Source organism: Neodiprion virginianus, chromosome 7, assembly GCF_021901495.1.
Source record: "Neodiprion virginianus isolate iyNeoVirg1 chromosome 7, iyNeoVirg1.1, whole genome shotgun sequence".
Classification (NCBI taxonomy): Eukaryota; Metazoa; Arthropoda; class Insecta; order Hymenoptera; family Diprionidae; genus Neodiprion; species Neodiprion virginianus.
The window spans coordinates 5,624,148-5,643,505 of NC_060883.1; the positions used below are offsets into that span (position 1 = coordinate 5,624,148).

The 19,358-nt window shown below is 37.2% G+C and overlaps 1 protein-coding gene across 3 annotated transcripts; it reads right to left on the reverse strand.

Annotated features, from left to right (window-relative positions):
• Positions 1–1,368: 1,368 nt before the first annotated feature.
• LOC124309234 (TATA-binding protein-associated factor 172) lies at positions 1,369–18,844 on the reverse strand. 3 transcript variants are annotated; one of them, XM_046772664.1, is made up of 15 exons: positions 18,827–18,844; positions 17,905–17,953; positions 16,900–17,162; positions 15,540–15,907; positions 14,965–15,289; positions 13,765–14,450; positions 12,940–13,319; positions 10,541–10,933; positions 9,851–10,412; positions 8,941–9,534; positions 8,166–8,488; positions 7,177–7,927; positions 6,672–6,938; positions 5,810–6,433; positions 1,369–5,566 (listed from the first exon to the last, which is right to left on the reverse strand). In XM_046772664.1, exons 2-15 carry the CDS (start codon positions 17,913–17,915, stop codon positions 5,336–5,338), a joined length of 5,778 nt encoding a protein of 1,925 aa, XP_046628620.1. In that variant the 5' UTR covers positions 17,916–17,953; positions 18,827–18,844; the 3' UTR covers positions 1,369–5,335. The 3 variants fall into 3 exon arrangements, with proteins under 3 accessions (XP_046628620.1, XP_046628619.1, XP_046628618.1); XM_046772663.1 differs by lacking the exon at positions 18,827–18,844 and adding an exon at positions 18,627–18,770; XM_046772662.1 differs by lacking the exon at positions 18,827–18,844 and adding an exon at positions 18,610–18,770.
• Positions 18,845–19,358: the final 514 nt, after the last annotated feature.

A 19,358-nucleotide genomic window follows, 5' to 3' on the forward strand; every position in this document is an offset into this window, starting at 1 on the left:
TTGAAAGCATGCCAAAATTCCACTGAAAAATTACAAGAAATAGAAAAAAATTTTCGAATCCAACACTAGAATAAGATTCAAATCGAAAAGATTTTCTACCGCACTGAAATTACACTGAATTCTAAATTCGTACTTGTAACTGAAATCAGACTTGAAATCTACCGAAATATTTTGTTAGAAATAAAATAACAAAAAAATTATTAGTGATATTTTGGTGGTACCAGAGTAGATTTTCCGAATGAAATTTTGGTAAAACCGTGGTAGTAAAATTTCACAACCATACCAAAGAATTGAGTGGAATCTGAGCGATTACCTGGAACATAAATCTAGTATCACTGATTTTAGGATCCATTAAAAAAAAAAAAAAAAAACACTAATAACACGGTGGAACCGAATTCGCGAAGGGATAAATCGATAAATCTACAGTAACTGATACTTTTTTAACGATCATATCAACACGTAATTAAAATTTTCTTCCACGTTATCTTATGAATAGATTAATCCCTCATTATCAGCAGCCATTTAAACCGCGGTCAGAGAGTCGGAAAATTGTCAGGCGTTTGTTGGTTTTTTTTTTTAAATTCCGTTTAATCGAGAGAAGTATACTTGAATTGTGAGAAAAATATTCAAGCTTTATTTGCGTACCACTGAAAAGCTTCGCCAAAACCATTATCTGATAATTAATATCAACGTTAAACCGCGTGCGATAAAATCAGGGTGGGGGGGATTATTTTTGGTTCAAAACTGTCTCGCATTAAAAAGAGACTAAATTAGTATGTTTAACTGTATGTCATCGTAATCGTATTTGCATTTATGTCGCTAATATAATTGTAGGGTAAACAATTTCGCAGGATTGCATTTTTATATATGTTATACGAACGATGTTTGCATTTCATATCAATTTCTCAGCAAACTAAATGCGGAATTGAGGTTGAAATTTTTTTTCTCATTTAAAAATGAAAGTAATTCATCATTCACTTTGCCTTTACTTGTAAAAATTCAATGTTGCCCCTATTTCCGAATTGTAAAATTATCCAACTTTTCTCACGTTTTCCTGACCCAAAATTGTAATTTTCCAGACACGCTTTGCGTGTACGAAAGTAAAAACAATAGCTTAAAAAAAAAAAAAATTTAATTCGTTGTTACAATAATTATTATTATTTATTTATTTTCAATTATTAATTCACACACGTTCGTAAGTTTTTCATTCAACACTGAACAAGTGTTTCTCTAAAACTAAAATATTCGAAATAAGAAAAAAGATCGATTTTCAAATTTAGAAATCAGATACTAAATTCTCTGACTTTTCCATCATTTTTCGATGTAAAATAAAAATCCGTGGGTATTCGAGGATTTTTGTTTTCTTTTAATTAATCTTAAGCAGAGTCGCAATCGCGAAATGTAAATCGCTCAACACAGATATTATTCATCAACAAGTCATGCTTTCTGGTATCTACACGGCAATTTAGTTTCTCCATGCAAAAAGGAAAAGAGAAAAATTGTCAACAACAATGAAAGACATCTAGCTCAGCAAAAATGTCGGTATTATAGGTATTATGTAATTATATAATCCAAAACTTTCCAGGTTCCTGTCTCTATTCAAACGGGGAAAACAAAGTTTCCTGATTAATTACGCATCGCAAGCCTTAAGAAAGTAAACGATCTAACATGTTTCCGCTGAAAGTTAGATTGTATCCCTTAAACTTTGATTGATTATTTCGTGGGTGAACTGAGTTTACGCTTATATGTACAAACCAGTCTTATGCATATGTATGTATACGGTACATATATGTATGCGCATACAAATTTATACATTATGTAATCACCCGCAAGTTGTTGGGTAACCGTGTTACGTGTAAATCCGGATTTATATATATAAATTAGGGTGGTCCTTATTCAGGGTGTCGACGAATTTTTGCCAGACCATCCCCCAAATCAACTTCAAATAATTCGAAAACAATCGCCTAATTTTTTCAGATTTTTACATCGAATCTAAGATAGTCCGCATTGTGATCGAAATTTCTTACGGAAATTAACATGTGTGAAACTTTTTTTATCAGTATATATTTTATTGCAAGAGTAATAATGTTCCAAATAATCTGTAACCGCGAGGTTTTGGTGAGAATTAGTGCTACTATCTGGGAAAAAATACACGTCGTCGTACCAGGCAATCTAGACGAATTGCACAAGCTTGAAACCTGTCTTTTTTTTTATTTAAAGGAAGTGCAATTCGTCTATATTGCCTCGTACGACGACGTGTATTTTTTTTTTTTTTTCACATAGCATCGCTAATGCCGACTAAAACCTCGCAGTTACAGATTTTTTGGAACATTATTACTTTCGCGATAAAATATATAATGCGAAAAAAAGTTTTTCTCGTGTCATTTCCGTAAGAAACTTTGATCACAATGCGGGCTATCTCAGACTTGGTGTAAGAATCTGAAAAATTTTGGCGACTCTTTTCAAATGATTTGAAATTGATTTCAGTGATGGTGCGGTAAAAATTCGTCACACCCTAAACAATAACCACCCTAATGTACGTATACATTAAACTGTGTCAAAAATCGGCTATTTATTTTTTTCCAAAATTCAAGTCGAAAATATTGTTCCAAATGACGAAAAAATAATGCAGTCCAAGCTTGAGCTGTTAATATTAATACTTAGAGGTGCATCATCGCAATTTTCTATTTCCCATTTAAATAACGTGGGAATATTGTTGTTTTTTTACTTTAGAATTTTATAACTCGTCGACGCATTAGTCAGCTGATAAGACCATAACGTATAGTTGTAAAGAATTGAACGCTCTGCAAAAAAGTTCTCTCATCATTTTATGATAAATCTACTCTTTCAAAAGTTATTTAAGACCCTTTGTTGACTTTTGACCTTAAATAACTTTTGAGAGAGTAGATGATAACAGACTCTTTTTGTAGAGCGTTCAATTTTCGTCAAATATACTTTCCTTGTCTTACAAGTACACTAATGCGTTGATAAGTTATAAAATTTCAAAGTTAAAATAAACATTTCCCATGTTATTTAAATGGGAAACAGAAAATTTAGATGATGCACCGTTAAGTATTAATATTAAGAGCTGAAGCTTGGACAGCATAATAATTTTCAATCATAAATTTCAATAGTCGCAATTATTAGCAACATCGGAGACATTGCAATATTATTTTCGACTCTTTTCAACAATCCAAGATTTTTTATTTATTTGTTTTTTTTTTTTGTTCATTCGTTATTCTATAAATTGTCTTATTAGTGGCGCATTGTTAAATGATGACACAGCAATTCATTCGCCTTCTTTATAAATCTATATTTAGTTCATCATGCAACAATTCTATCAGTTTTTAATTTGTACAACGGATTTTATTTGGCATATTTTCAATTCGTTTGCGGTGATATTTAGTTTGGATTCGGGAAGCAAAGCACTTGTCCGATTGTTGGCCGATAATCTGGAATTGCTTTTTTTCCAAAAGCGTGGGAGGATAGAATAAAAAAATCTCACTGTCGGTATATCGGTCAACTGATTGCGAGCCTGTAGTGCAGAATTTATACGGCACGGCGTTAATAATTCATCATTAGAATTGTTTCAAGTAACAGTCTCACTATTGTTCCCAGTTTATTGAATAAACAAATGTGCAAAGTCTGCTAAAACTTCGACGGTGCAATTGCGCTTTAACTGGAGAATTTGGGAGTCATTTATATTTTGGAAATTGTTCAAATTTATGAAATATTCAAACCAGGAAAAGAAACGTGCAAGTTATAATTCGCAATTTCGCTATTTTTGTAAAATGTTTAAACTGCATGAACGCAACCAGCAAACATTACAAGGTGGCGACAATTCAGATAAGCTTGGAACAGTCAAAATGTTTCATCAGAAAAATACTATTTCAAAACGATTTAAGTACTTGAACAAGTAATAAGATTAATTTCTTTCAATCAGACACGTAAATACACCCAATGAACATATGTTAGACTAGTCTTAAGTGATACTTACTAGTTTCGCGAGTTTGAATACCGTAGGTGAAGAAGCTGTCTACGAAATATAGATGACAATTCGTTTGCAATATTTCATACCATTCAACGATAAAGTGAAAAGCCAGAATTGTCTGGAATGTAAAATTCAAGTTAGGTAATTCTGCTCTCAGTTTAAAATGAAAAAGTCATCACAGTTTGTACGGATTTTTATACAAAGAAAATAGCATCATTAAAACCAATATCCAATAATACCAGTCAACATCGAATAAAAATGAATCCAAAGACGTGAATTGTTATCGGAATTATAAAATGATATGTGTATATATATATATATATATATATATATATATACATATAGTATAGACCGTTTTTTTTTTTACATAAAATTTACCTTAGTTGAGTTTCCTATTTGATAAATAAAATGAATAAAGAAAAGTAATTATTTACCTAATAATAATAAATGTATTTCATATAATAAACGAGGTTACATAATTCAAGTATGAGCAAAGTCTTGGCGGAATTTTTTTAATTAATCCGTCTAATGACAATCTAAAAAGAAAATATCCAAAAGGCTATAATTTATTCTTAACTTTCACTAAAAATCGTTCTCTTTACTTTTTGCAAATATTTTATGACGCTGTGGATAGTCGGTGTAAGGACAATATTTACTTTGAAACACTTTCCAAGTGAGAAAATACCTTAATTCAACCTACGTAAATCAGATGAAGAGTTTGGAGGTGAATGAAATGCAACTTTTGCTTCTGAAAATGTACAATTAAATTTTGATTCTTAGTGTTTCTGAGCCGTGTTTGTTTACCGGGTTCTTTCGACTCTTCGCCACGGACTCGCAAATCACACGTCGTTTAATTTTGGCTTAACAGTTCTCTTATCATTACATACGAACTTTATCAGGCAGCTGTTGCAAAGACTGGGAGTAATAGTTGTTTTAAAAAATATCACGAGTTAACGTGTTGGAATTTGACACGTTCTCTAAAGCCTCTCTTTGCTACATTACGCATTTGGTTGCCTGATTTTAATCCTAAAACGTAATCTTACAATTTTTTACTTTAAGGCTACATGATCCCATTTTCTACATGATCTAAAGAGAGAATTCGTTGGCTATCAATAAAATGACATCTCTAATTCATGTGCGACGAATATTTTACGCGTAATAAAAAAGTTTCCTAAATTTAGTGCAACATGAGAAGATATATGGCAATGCAATGTTAGTCATTGCGATAGATCGCGGCTCAACATTGTCAATTTCACTCTTTCGCGCGACACAAGACGGAGGATACTATAAACAAGAATTTATACCTCTCAAGAATGTCAATGCCAAACAAATCGATCTCTGACTCTAAACAGGACTTGGTTGATTATCACCACGTAGCGTTGAAAGGAAAGACTCAAGATCGTATTCGTCATCGTACTGTTGCTGCTCCCAAAGATCTGGGAGACTTTCTAACACAGATCGACCAACTCCAACGATGCCAGAAAATCCAGACTCACTTCCATCAACACTACCAGAACCTCCCTGTCCATCCATCCTTTTATCCTTGCTAGTGTCCAACGAGAACAGGTCCAGTAACTAAAATATTATATGCAGGATTATTTTCTATAACTTACTAAGATCACAGCTTCCAAACATTTACAGTCTCTTACTACATGAGCTTCTGAAAATGATCAACATTTTGAATAACTTTCCAAATCATCATGACCTTACGATTAAAATAGCAATCATCCATTGACATTGATAAAATATCTTATACTCACAGAAAAAAATATGAAAAACAGTGGTAAAATGAATGGGCAAATATGGCGATACACTTGCCTGATCTGTTCCCATGGTCTCCATAGATGCGTTTTCCGTCGTGATGACAGTGTTGGCAGTGAGAAGTTTGAACTTTTGCAATCCCATGATCTTTTCTTCGAGTGTTGCCCTCGTAATCAATCGATAAACATTGACAACTTTCTTCTGGCCGATACGATGCGCTCGATCCATTGCCTGTAGATCTTTCATTGGATTCCAGTCGTGCTCAACGAATATCACTGTATCTGCTCCGGTTAGATTCAATCCCAAACCGCCGACTTGAGTAGTTAACAGTAAAACGTCGATCGACGGATCGGCGTTGAAACGGGCAACAACAGAATGGCGTTGTGACGCCGGTACGCTTCCGTCAAGACGTAAATAGGTAACTGTGGGTAAATGAACTCGCAGCAAGTCTTTTTCCACGATATCCAGCATAGCTTTTAGCTGGCAGAAGATCAGGGCTCGATGCTGGCTGACCAATTGTTGCTGCTGGCCATCAGTCGTCGTTATAGCAGTCATTGAGACTGGTTGCTGCTGTTGCTGACCGATACCGCAATCTAGCAAGAGTTGCTTCAGTGCGGGAAGTTTGGCACCATGTTCAATGTCGGTGAGAGAACTCTGTTGATGCTTAAGTGAAGCGCATACCTAACACATTGATTTCGATATAGCGGTATAGAATAAAAACACCATCAACACATAATTATAATCTGTAAATACCGAGTTATTGCGCAAAACATATTGAATTCAATATAGCGGTATAGAATAAAAACACCATCAACACATAATTATAATCTGTAAATACCGAGTTATTGCACAAAACATAAGATACATTAGTATATATGTATAAAATGGTGGGATTCCATGTGTATAAATGTATACTTACGTAATGATATTGCGGATGCCGCGGGGTAAGCACTAATTTTGGATGATTGCAGACATTTCGGAGATAACGTAGAGCCTGGAAAACGTGTGTACCCAATGAATTATTGGCCGGCGCTGGGCTGGTGAGAGTCGCCGAATGTCGGGTACGGAAATCTTCGTAGAGAGTACGTTGTAGCGGGGACAGGTCGCAGTAGTAATCCTGAGTAATTTTCGGAGGTAGGTCTTGCAATACGTCCTCTTTGTTGCGCCTCAGTAAAAAAGGTAACACCTGTCAAGCATGTAATTAAATAAGCACAGTTCGATATTTTTTTGACCGCTCTGTTTGTCCGAATGTTTCCATTTTGTGTATTCCATACAAATAACCAATTCTATGAAGTTGTAAACGTTCACCTTCAGAACATATATAGAAAAACAATCTTAATGCACACTATTTCAGTAACTAAGATTTTAGAAATTCAAAAGACATACAAAATTCTTCGCATTTATGATTAAAATATGACAAATACCTGACGATGGAGTGCTTCCATAGCCAACGCGCCTGCTTCCTGATCTTTTGCTCCTGCTTTCGGTTCTCGACTAGCTAATATAGGTCGTGAATAACGTGCTGCAAACTGTTTCTCACTACCAAGGAATCCAGGCATGAGAAAGTCGAAAAGAGACCATAACTCGAGGACATCATTTTGCACCGGTGTGCCGGAGAGTATCAGACGATGATGTGCCCTGAGCCGTTTGGCAGCTTTCGCACTTTTTGTTTTCCCATTTTTAATAATATGTCCCTCGTCGAGTATACAATAATTCCATTGAATGGATTCGAAAAATTCAATATCTTTCCTTACGATATCGTAGCTGGCGACAACTAACCGGTACCGAGATACCCGTGGACGTAACTTTTCACGTTCCGGTGGTGGTCCGGCGTATTGCAAGGCTGACAGATCCTTTGGTTTGAAGAATTTTTCAGCCTCGTAAACCCAGTGGCCAGTCAAAGTAGGCGGGCAAACAACGAGACTCGGAAATGTTTGCGGATGATGATAGTGATCGGTGGCCAACATGCACAATGTCTGCAAAGTCTTTCCGAGACCCATGTCGTCGCACAAAACTCCATGGAGCCGGTAACGGTTCAAAAAGGCAAGCCAATTTAATCCCTGGTGTTGATAAGCACGTAGTTCAGCCGACACTGGGACCGGCAATTTAGTATCAGGAATGCTTCGTGGATTTAGTAGTTGTTCCAGAAAATGTCTTTCTTGAGCTTTTTCATCACTAATTAGGATTGCAAAAAAAAAAAAAAACACTATTAGGCAAAAAAACTTCTTTGATTGGAAACTGTAACAAGCAACAGTTTTATTGAATAGAATATTCGCAAGAAGTGTTTTTTTCGTTAATTTGTAAACTTGAAAAAAAAAAAATACTTTTGAATAAAAAATAGTGAATCAGGAAAAAACATTTTTTTTGACACCAATCGGAAACGTCGTTAAAAGCAAATCTGTTTATAATTTACCCAAGTAGGGGTGGATCTCCAATTGCTCCAGGATCGAGTGGCATGAGTTGAACAAGAGTCGCAAAGGTTGCGCTGCAGGTGAGGCGTACAGCTTGATTTTGATCACTCATTCGCCCAAGTAAAGGTACAACGAGAAGAACAGCATATGGAACAATCCCTACGCCTAAGCTCTCCACCAAACAAGCGAGTGATTCGGCTGCTCCTTGACGTTTAGCATCTATTTCAGCAGGGGCTACTATCTTGACTTTATCCGTACTTGAACTGTCTTTCTCAATACTCGGCTCTAAGAGTGGTATTACGCTTCGAACTACCTGCCTCATTACCTGAGAAAAACATAAGAATTTCTTATTATAAAAAACGTTAATAGACATGCAGCATTAGCTCGAATTATGCGAAGAGTCGTTTGGAGAATTCTTTTTTGTTACATCTCATCATCAAAACTGATGGTAATATGTAACTTTCGTTGTAATTTTGTTATCTATTCATCAAACATTAAAGAATATGAAAAGTTACAGGCACTCAAATTTCATTGTGACATTATTATTCGGTAGTTTAAAGCTGGGAGTTTGCAATTAAACTTGAATGTGATCTTCTGAAATGTGTAACATAGAAACAAGTGAAAAACAAGCTCATTTTATGAGCCAGCAGAATTCAAGTTTTAGACTTGAGGGTAACATAAATTAGAAAATTGCAATAGATCCGACTCATGGAACGAGTCAAATCTAAATTATAATTCACAAAAAATAGAATTCATCTACACGGATAAGGACTTTACCTCTTCAGTGCGCAGAGTGCCTAATACAGCAATGCAACGGGCAGCCATGTGTCTGACAGCTCTGTAAGGGTGTGCCAAAAGATTGCAAAGTCGTGGTACACATGCAATCGCGGGCGGTAAAAGGGACGCGTCAAGACTTGAGGCGACTGTTTCCAGTACTTGAAGACTGGACACCAATTGAGTCGCTTCTTCCTGATGGTCTTGCTGATAGGAACATTCGTCGGGACCAGAGTTTTTGAGAGCCGCTGGTAACATCAATTCCCAGAGACGTGGTAGACGCGAAGATAGCTGGGCTCCAAGCAGCTTTGTTACGGAAGTAAGCGCCAAGGTTGCACCACGGCGACGAGTTTTCGCCGCCTTCGCTTCCGGTTCTTCATATGCCAGTAGCTCTTCGAGAGGTATTTCCGTTGTCGGTGGTCTCCCAGGACCGCGACCTCCGTTACCCCCAAAACCACCACGATTGTAAGCAACTCTTTCTGCGTGTCGATGTCTGTTCGTCAATGTGAGAATACCCTCAAATGGCTGACTGTCCCCTACTATCCGTGGTGTAAACTCCGGATCCGAGCAAAGAAACATACACAAGTTTGAAGCAATCTGGAAAATCAATATCAAATTTTCAAATCATTTCTCAGCGCCTTATTTTGATCACGGCACAATTTAGTCGCTCGATTGTGCATCAAATATTAAGTACAGCACAAATCTGTTTAAAAATAAAAACGTGCAAAACACAAATTTCTATAAGAGTTAATCTTATCGTTGCTAACAAGCGTACTAAAAATATTTTTACTTGCTCCATGGCTCAAATGAAGTATATTTATCATCGATCTTTTTGAAAGAGAAGAAAAAAAATTTCAATAATAGTAAAAATCTGAACTTTATCGTGGAAATCATAAGACAAAAATAATATTACTTTGTGATTTGGAGAGGGTTTCCTTTCCACGCAGAGATCTATGAGGTGTGCGAGATGGCGTGCAGCAAGACTTTGCAATTCATCATTTTCTTCCCGCTTTATCGATTCCATGAGCGGCTTTACGAGAGGGTTCAGGGGGCAATCTGCGCCCGGAAGACAGCGCAGCATTGTCGCAGCCCCTGCGAGCGCTGCCATGGATGTTATATTGAGCGCATGCTGTTGCATCGCAGTTGCAGTAGCACCTGATTCTATGGCACGTCTTCGTTCCTCTAAACTGTCCAACACTTTGGGTTTCAATTTCACTGCGGTATTGCCGCTCCCAGCAGCAGTTCCTAAGTTTAACAGGCTCGAAACAGTTTTCCCCGTAAGTATAGTGATTTGCTCAAGAGTCATCACCCCTGTACTTATTGCTGATGCATCGAGACCGGTTCCTTCCTTGAGCGGTAACTTGTAGTGCTTTAAAGTAGCGATATAGTCACGCGTCTCTTGTAGCAAACGAGTGAAGGTCACAGCAATCTCATCGTAGTAAACGCACTCACTCAGACAGCCCAAGAGCTTCTCCCTGATGATATAAGACATGGAATAATGTCATGTGTAGTTGGAAAATGTATATGGAGAGTTCATTACATCGATGAACAGTTCATTGAATCTTAACGACTTGTACAGTCAACAATACAAGTAACTACGTACTTGAGAATATCAGGTATCGTCGGCGGATGGGGTTGTTCTAAGGTTGCCCAATGGGCCATTGTGAGTCCCGCGACCGTGCGTTGCAGGGCGGATCGTGAGGCTAAATGGACCAGCAGAACTTTTGCGTAGCAAACTGCAGGACTCGGTGTATCTGCCGTGTAAATTACCCCTGGAGCAGGGCGGACTACATAGCACGAAAGTAGGCCAAGCATTCTTGCTGCCATACAACGTGCACGAACAACATTAGATCGACGTGTTGCTGGAGCTACAGTTTCTACACCACCTATGTAGACCTTCAACTCCGACGCTGACTTGCCGCCACTTCCGCAACCACCGCTACTGCTCGAATCGGATTGAGCGTCGCTTCCGTTACCACCGCAACTTTTTGTCGCTCTGTAAATGTAACACGAGATATGGTTAATAATTGAGCCTGAATTATTGCACACATAACATATTTTTAAAGTGAAAAACGCTGACGGAAAATTGGAATTCTAAGCAGATCGGAACAAATCATGAAACGGAGAATATAGGGATAAAAATACCTTCAATAGAATTTGGCTGAAATTTACATAAATTTTCTATCTATCTGAGGAATAATTTCCTAGAATGGTATCCCTTAAAATCGAAAAGTTCAAGAGATTTGGGTAAAAAAAAATAAGTAGCATGAAAAAAAGTATGTTAAAAGAACAGTGTAACAACTCAAAACAATGACCGAAAACTATTTACGGACATAGAAGACTTGATGCTAGAAAAAGACGCGATTAATACCATATACCAAGTCCTACGCCACTATGGGAACAAAATACATCGGTCAGTGTTGTCAGTAATTGCACAAAAGTATACGTGCTAACAAATCCTGTGTCAAATATGAATCCTGCGAAATTGTTGGACTGTTTAATATGCATTGGCCAAAGGTCTATCATTGCATTTTTCAAATATGAAAGTAATCGAAACGGACAATAAGCTCCAATGTTGATAATTTAGGGAATTGATCAGTATCTCAACCGTAGTCACTGCGTTGTAAATAAACCCACAAACATTTGTGTGATTCTTCCCGGAATTTCGGCTTCCACTGTGACTCGAAAATGAATATATATCATTATTTATAAAAACCCGCCACCCCTTCAGTCAATCAGACAATTAAAGACATAAGCCAACGTGAAAACAATCACAAATAGAATTGTTTCGGACACTGTGTTCAAATTACAAATAGTCACAAAAACTATTTATATTGGCCAGTCCCTACCATTCAGTAGATCTCTTAAGGGATATGCGTTAATTGTAGTCCGCCTGAATGGTGATCTGATTGCCTAAAAGCTGGGCATCACAACAGCTAAACTATGCCCGATTTCAATATTTTGCAGAGCTCAGCGTGTATGAAATCCGATCCTAAAATAGAAGAATAATTTTAATTCCAGTTTCGTGACAATATATGAATAGCACATAGTGCGTCCGTTGTTTGCTATTTGCTGCGAACCTAAACGAAAAAAAAAAATCATTTTCATTGAAACAAGACAGTCTATAAGCTTTGAGCTTGAGGAGTATATCTTCAACATGTTGCGAACAGCTGAAATCATAAAAGAGGGAAAAATAACTTCAATATACACGAAGACAAATTATAAACCATGATTTTCTATATGGCATTTGGTAAACGGTGGGAACTATTTCTAATTGCTACAACTACTGACACATTTGGGATATGGAGTTAGTTAGAGTATTCCAAACGTAAATTAGTAGACATTTCAGAAGATTTTCAATATGTCTATGTGCAATGCTCACAGGGAATGTTAAATTATAATTAAACAAGTTATATGAGATTGGTTTCTGTACAGTTTCTCACAATCCTAGGGGGAACTACGATATGAGTTTGTCATATTAAACTTAAACCATCGAGCTGAATATTACTTATATGCAATTATACGCTCATCTCACCTCAGGTTGCAAAAAAATCTAACATAAACGTTGAAAAACTTGGCAGACCTAATTTCAAGCCTGTCTGATAAGTCACAGAGGATAATATTCGTGATCCAGGTAGATTTTCCTCTCCGCAACCTTTCAGTTGTAGAAGTATTCTACAAATTTTTTATTGTACATGTTCGAAATTTATCCGACTGGTGATACTGTCGATTGTTGATAATTACTCAAATTCTCAACAGTTATAAGGTGAAAAAAAGAGAAATTGCACACGTTACATTCAAAGAAAAATTTAAAAACGTAACACAATACGATTTAAACGACATAATTATAATTTTCCGAATAAACGAAGACAACCTGGTGTTATCAGATAAAAAGTTCTTGTAATAGCACATATATACGAAAACAACATCGATAAGGGTAAAGAAAAAGGTAACTAACCAATTGTTTATCATCAAATTTAAACGGAGACATCGCATATTTACCTTGAGCTATGCTGAGTTGTTGTAGCGGTCACCAGCAGAGCGGGACTAAACGGTACGTGCTCTGGTTGCATGGCAAGACAAAGCCACGTGCTAACGAGAGGACAGGAAGCGTGCAACAGCAACTGAAGGTCACTCCGTACGACGAGATTCTGCCACACTCGCTCCGCCACTTCTTGTATAGCAGCCACGTGTTCAACTAATGCGCGCTGAAACACCTGACGCAAAGCTTCCTGCAAAACGCTGCCACCGGCGTCCCCCCACCGATCCTGCTCATCTTTCGGATTTCCATCATCTCCCGTAAGTGTAAGCAGCGTCTGTAACGTGGCTTTTCTCACGCTCGAACTTGAGTGACCTAAGAACGGCCACAACCTTGGTAAAACCTAAACCGCAAGTATACACAACTATTTATCGCATTGTTAATAACATTGTGGTTATAAAACAGTATAATACAATATTATGAATATTATTACGTGGTATTTACATCGATTACGGATCCTCGATATGGATACCTAATTTTGCCTTACGGAACAGTCCGCAAGGAAAGCATTGATCTGTAGAGAACTACTTTAGAATTCTTATTTCAATCATAAAATATGCATTTTACTCAGAACTTTGATTGGAATAATGAATATTTTGATAAATTCATTCTGGCTTGTGAGCATGCTGATTTCGACAAAAATTTTCGAGCAGTCTTGGACCAAAATAAAAAGACCCCTGTTTCGGCGATAATTGAATTTCACAGAAATAAATCCACAATTCTCAAATTATAAATTAAAAAATTATTCAATCATTTTAAATTTCCAATCAGCTAGAAATTAAACCAACCTTGGATAAAGGTTGCGGCGTAAGATGTTCACGGGCAGCAGGTAAAGACAAAATCGCAGCGAGTAGACCCATGAAGCTGTTGCAGGCAGCGGCCAGATCGTCCTGTTCACGCAGCAGCTCCCAAAGCCGCAGAACAACAGCTTCAAGTTGCGACGGTGTGAGAAGTTTGGGCAAGACGCCAGCTACCGGAATCAAAGCACTTGCCGCCGCAGCACCAACGTCGTCCACTGGATCGGCGAGCCCGTGCATGGCTGCTGGAAATGCCCTTGGTAGCAGTTCATCGAGAAGATCATCTCGAACAGCGAGTAAATATTTTAGTGCCAAAAGGGCACCGTGTCTGGCTTCCCACTCGTTATGTTCGAGTAATTTCAGGACAACGGACAAAACCCCCAATGCTCCGCCCTCCTTAATTTTGTCATTATCTTCTTCCGTTTTGACCTCCACCTTTATTGTTTTCTGCCTATTTTCACGGTTTTTTGAATTGTCGGTACATGGCATTAACAATAATAGGGAACCAAGTGCCTGAGCGCAAGTCTCACGAACCGGAGCTACGACTTGATCTGAGACAAAGTCACCAAATCTGTCCAGACCCAAAACGCAAAGCAGTCGCAACGCAGCGTCTTCTACCCATCGACGGTGACTTTCTTCCATCTCTTCTTTTGTTTGATCTCGTGACTTGCCGGCACCTAAACGGCATCAATGCAATCAAAGTATTGAAGCACTAACTGTCAATCGCAATTTGGTTGTAATATTTCAATGGGATTGAAGTTAGTATCGTTATTGTGATAATACGATTTCTTAAAAAATAATCATTTCGCGACTTCAGAATTGTCCGAAGTTCTGTAAATTGCAATAAAGCGGAAGAAATTCATATTTCGCCAACGTTCCTTTTTCAAAATAGCTGTTCAGTTGTAAAACAATGATTATCCGTACAATGTTCTGTTACATTAACGTAACTTGTACATTTTACATCTCAAGCCACATTGCAATAGTGTAAAGAATAATAGTTTTACATAAAGTTAATGAAATATCATTGCATTTTTACTTACAATTACCGATAATACGATTATTGAATAATAAATTAATAACATTACGAATAAAATGTCGAATGGTAATCAGTCAGGGTGGCTGGGTCAAAAAACATTAATGGAATATAACTAAAGAAAAATCTCTGACATAATTGCTATGTGGTAAATTTACCTTTTCCATGTAGCCGAACAAGTTCACGCAACGCTGTCGCAGCACCATGACGAACTTCCCATTTCTGGCTGAACAGGTCCTGACAAAGACTCTCCGCGAATGAATCGAGCGGCCACTCGACAGCAGTGTCAGGCCAACATCCGGTTCCGTCTGGGACTCCCCAGTTTCCTCCCTCATCGCCACTCCACGATGCTTCAGACGTTGCGTTTTCTTCTTGTTTTGGCCTTTTAACATATGGTTCGCCACTGCCGATTGTTACCGAACTTTGGTGATCTTGCGTATCGTCAGGCTCCCTGGAACGTTGCTTTGAAATTGACTGACGTGCCTGAAAACAAGTTAAGTCATCGATTACGATAATCCTGAATGTATGGATGAGATATATTTGCGATGACAAATTTATTAACGATTTTTTTTATCTAATTGATACCTTCCAGAGTTTATTTCTTCTCGTATCACATTTTTTTTTAACAATTACTGAGCCCTGAAACTCTAACCTTAAACAAAATATCATTCTATTGTGTGTCCGAATTAGGGTAAACAAAATGTCAGTAGCTAATTGATTTGAAGCAACAAACCTTACGCCGTGCACGATTCATTTCTCGACGGCTAAGACCACTGGGTTGGCACATTGTCTCGTCAATGGGCATTTTTGTTTGCGACGCACCAGGCGTTTGCACCGATGGTGCAAAATCGTCATTCGTGAATAATTCATTGGTATCGATGCCCATAAGTCGAGGATGGAGACCGAATTTTGCGGCAAACATTTTTTCTGTTTGCTGCGGGTTGGGCGGCTCACTTGTCTCAGCTACAACTAAGTCGTACTCGCTACCCTCAGATCCGGTTAAATGTAAACTACGTGCCAACACTCTTGCCATATCAAAATCTCGCAAGCTGAGTCTGTTGACTTTACTGAACTGACGTACTTGCCCATCCTCGGTTTCATCTACAAAAATGAACAATCATGTCATTAAATCAAAACTAAATGTTTTTTCGTTACAATCTTTTCATCACAATGTAAGAAATCTTGGCTACATACGATCATTTCAATTTTAATGATTTTTAATTTTAATTCACTGGTCAAATATTGTCCAAGAATTAGGACTGAAATTATTAATCAAGATAATAATAAAAGGAAAGGCGAAAAAAAATTTTCACCATTTATTCTTCAGCATTGACTAGAGTTTTGAAGCTGTTATATCTAATACGTGTAAACTTATTCAATGCAGTGCTACAATTAAATAACACAGATACAAAATAGTTACTTCAATGACTCGCTTACACTATTTACTGTATTGCTGCAAACTTTTTGTACATTTTTTTTAACAAAATTATAAACGTCAGACTTCACTAAAAAATAATTTCGTTGTTTCAAATGTGTGATAAATTGTTCAAAAATTTTTTCTTCAAAATATAATCCTACATGTCAAGAAGCATAATTTGAATATCTCGATTCGGTGGAAATCATCGGTATTGAATGAATTTGGATTCCAAAAGTTGTTTCAAATAATGAGACAGAACTCGATTCCAGTATTGGGTTCTAGAATTATGAAACTTTGTAAACACCTTGATGTTTACACCCAGTACATATGTACATATAGCATATGTTGAACAACTGTGTACACCAAACTTTGGATAGAGTGTAAACCAACATAACACGGTACTTTATACTTCCCCTCAATTATGCAGCTGAAGCTAGCAGCCAAACTCGTTTCGATTGAAATGAAGCAATCGATGCCAGTAGTAAAAATTTTGTCAAACTTTGTGAAAAGCGAATACTTTCAGAGTATCTTACGCGTGAAACGTTACCGAATTATTCTACGTATATCAAGTTTATTGCATTTCGTTTCTAAGTTTGGATGCTAGTATCAGCTTCGTTACTTAATTAGTAAATTAATGAATCTCATGATCATGTTCCAAATAAAACAATCAAGATACCTTGTTGCAGTTGGGCGTCAGGCACATTTAGGTGTAGGGGTTTCGGGTCCCATTGTGGAACTTGGGCAAGTATTGCTTGAACGGCGTGGGCAGCGGCTACCCTCGTATCCCACTGAGGTGACTTCAATAATGTAGAAACTCTGGCTAAAAGATGATGCAGTTCATGCGGATGCAGCCGTTGGGCCTCGCCAAGCTGTTGAGCTGCGGCTCTTCTAGTTATGGCACTAGATCCAGTTTCCAAAAGTACAAAAAGTCGATCCAACCTATTATGCAACAAATTGCTATAGATATTATGGGATTGAAGATTAGAATATGGTCCTGAGACCTTTTCCTTTTTTAAAATATCGAGATATTATAACGCATATTATTATCTTGAAATCAGTAGCATTAACGTGAAGAAACACTGCAAAATATTAACTATTTAGCTATTTCAAACTGAATTTTTTGTAAGAATTGAACTGGAAAGTTATCGCTATATTTAGATTTAGAACGGTTTACCTGATTTCACACAATTCTAAACTTTCAAAATAGTAGATATCCTTAAAAATGTGTCGTTACATTCAGATTACAAAATTAAAATTGGTTGAAAAGCTTTTTGAAAATTATTCACGGTCTTCGAGGCTAGCAGGAGGTAAAGTAAACTTCTACTCCGTAATATTGATTGGAATGAAATTTTTTTTTACTCGATATTTCACTTATCATTTACACCTGAGACTTGGAATTTCTTAAAAAACAAATTGTACGTCCAGATCATAATCTCGTACACTTGGTGAAAAGAAATAGTTTTAGTTTATTTGTGATTCATATTCTGTCGCCATTCTTTGAAAATTTTATGTAACTTTATAATGGGTGAAAGTGGTAAATCAGAATCAGAGCAGAAGTTTATCTTTTAGCGCTAGCGCATGATAGAGATTCACCAAAATATTCCTTGCATATTTCACTACATTATAGAAATTCAATTGTACTGTCGTATTGAAAAATCATCAAATTACTAAAACTAATTACCGTGACGTCATGATAATCTTCTAGTTGAAACGGAGGTTCGTTGGAAATTCTGCAACGAGAAAACAATCACACGATTAAAAATCTGATTTATAGTTGAATTGCAACGATCATTTTTATACAGCCAGAAATACATTGCTTTGTGGAATGTGACAATAAATGCCAATCATTTCTCATGAGCGTTAAAAAGCCAAATTATCAATGATCAAAGTTTTATTAAGGCTCGATGCATAAATTCTGAACATCATTTCAATTAGCAAACAGCAGGAAACTCAGGTTTCTGAGGATGCTGAATGTTTGCGCGTTAATACTAGGTTGCACAGATCTATGACAAAATGTAATCATCCATTATTACTAGCCGTATACATGCTTCGGTAAATCGGAATCACAGTATTTATCGAACGCATAGGTGTACGATCGTTAATGCAGTGTCAATTTCAACGTCTGCTCCTGGCATGACTTGTGCATCAGACTAAGCAGGCAATAAATCATATTCCTAAATCTCTCACCGATAACATTTGTCAAAACAAGCGGCGAATAAAGGTAAGACATTAGACGTTGAGAGGAGTACCGTAGACGCTAAGGAAGTAAGATAATAGACGAGGAAGAGTTTTTATTCACACGTAACCCCGATCGCAATCCCAATATGGATATAATAACAATCGTGCAATATGTGCTCGTAGTTTTCAGCTATGAGTTCAGGTTTACCTCGAGTTTCGGCTCACCCAGGATATTTTTCAGTCTCAGCTGACCTTCATAGCCATATTCCACCGAATAGCCACCGTAAAATTGACATTAATTAAAAAAATTAATGTTAAACTCGAAAGAAAGAATACATTTTTTGGAGAGGAACGCATCTTACAAGCATCAAATTTATACTGACAGCCATATTGCCGATGAACCTGAGTTTTGTCCGGGGATTTACCTCCGATTGGACGGTTCCTAGGGGGGAAGATTAGAACCACGTGACAATATCGACCAATCAGACGTCGAGCTCTACTCCTCACGCAAATCAGCCGTGGAATAATATAAGAGCTGCGTTTGTTTATAGGAATTAAATTCATTCCGAGTCCGAATTCCGAGTGACTTCAGAGCGCTCTCCGCAGCTCTCGAGTAAACATCGTGGTGTAAGGCAGGATTACGACTGCTAGCAGAGTACTTGTAGTACAATCGGTCCTGCAGCTTACATTTAAAGTATTTGAAATAATGAATCAATAGATATACTTTCAATTAGAATACTTTCAAGTGCTCAGCAGCTCCAAGGTGCTAATTTTTAGCCAACGACAAACATTGGACAACGATCTTGATCGTCTGCTGGCTGGCCTAAAATCCATAAACATCCATAATCAAACAAACCTGCTGAGCGGGTTTGCATCGTGGATCAAAGTCGGATTAGAATCGAGTTCAAGTTGAATTGCAATTGCGTATAACATGAAATAGTTTTTGCAAACTTGTTT

What these genes read in the sequence shown, in the direction of transcription:
- LOC124309234 (XM_046772664.1), bottom strand. An exon ending in CGCCGCAACCTTTATCCAAG is followed by an intron (nt 13,320 to 13,764) that starts GTTGGTTTAATT and finishes CTTGCGGTTTAG; the next exon opens with GTTTTACCAAGGTTGTGGCC. An exon ending in GGAGATCCACCCCTACTTGG is followed by an intron (nt 7,928 to 8,165) that starts GTAAATTATAAA and finishes AATCCTAATTAG; the next exon opens with TGATGAAAAAGCTCAAGAAA.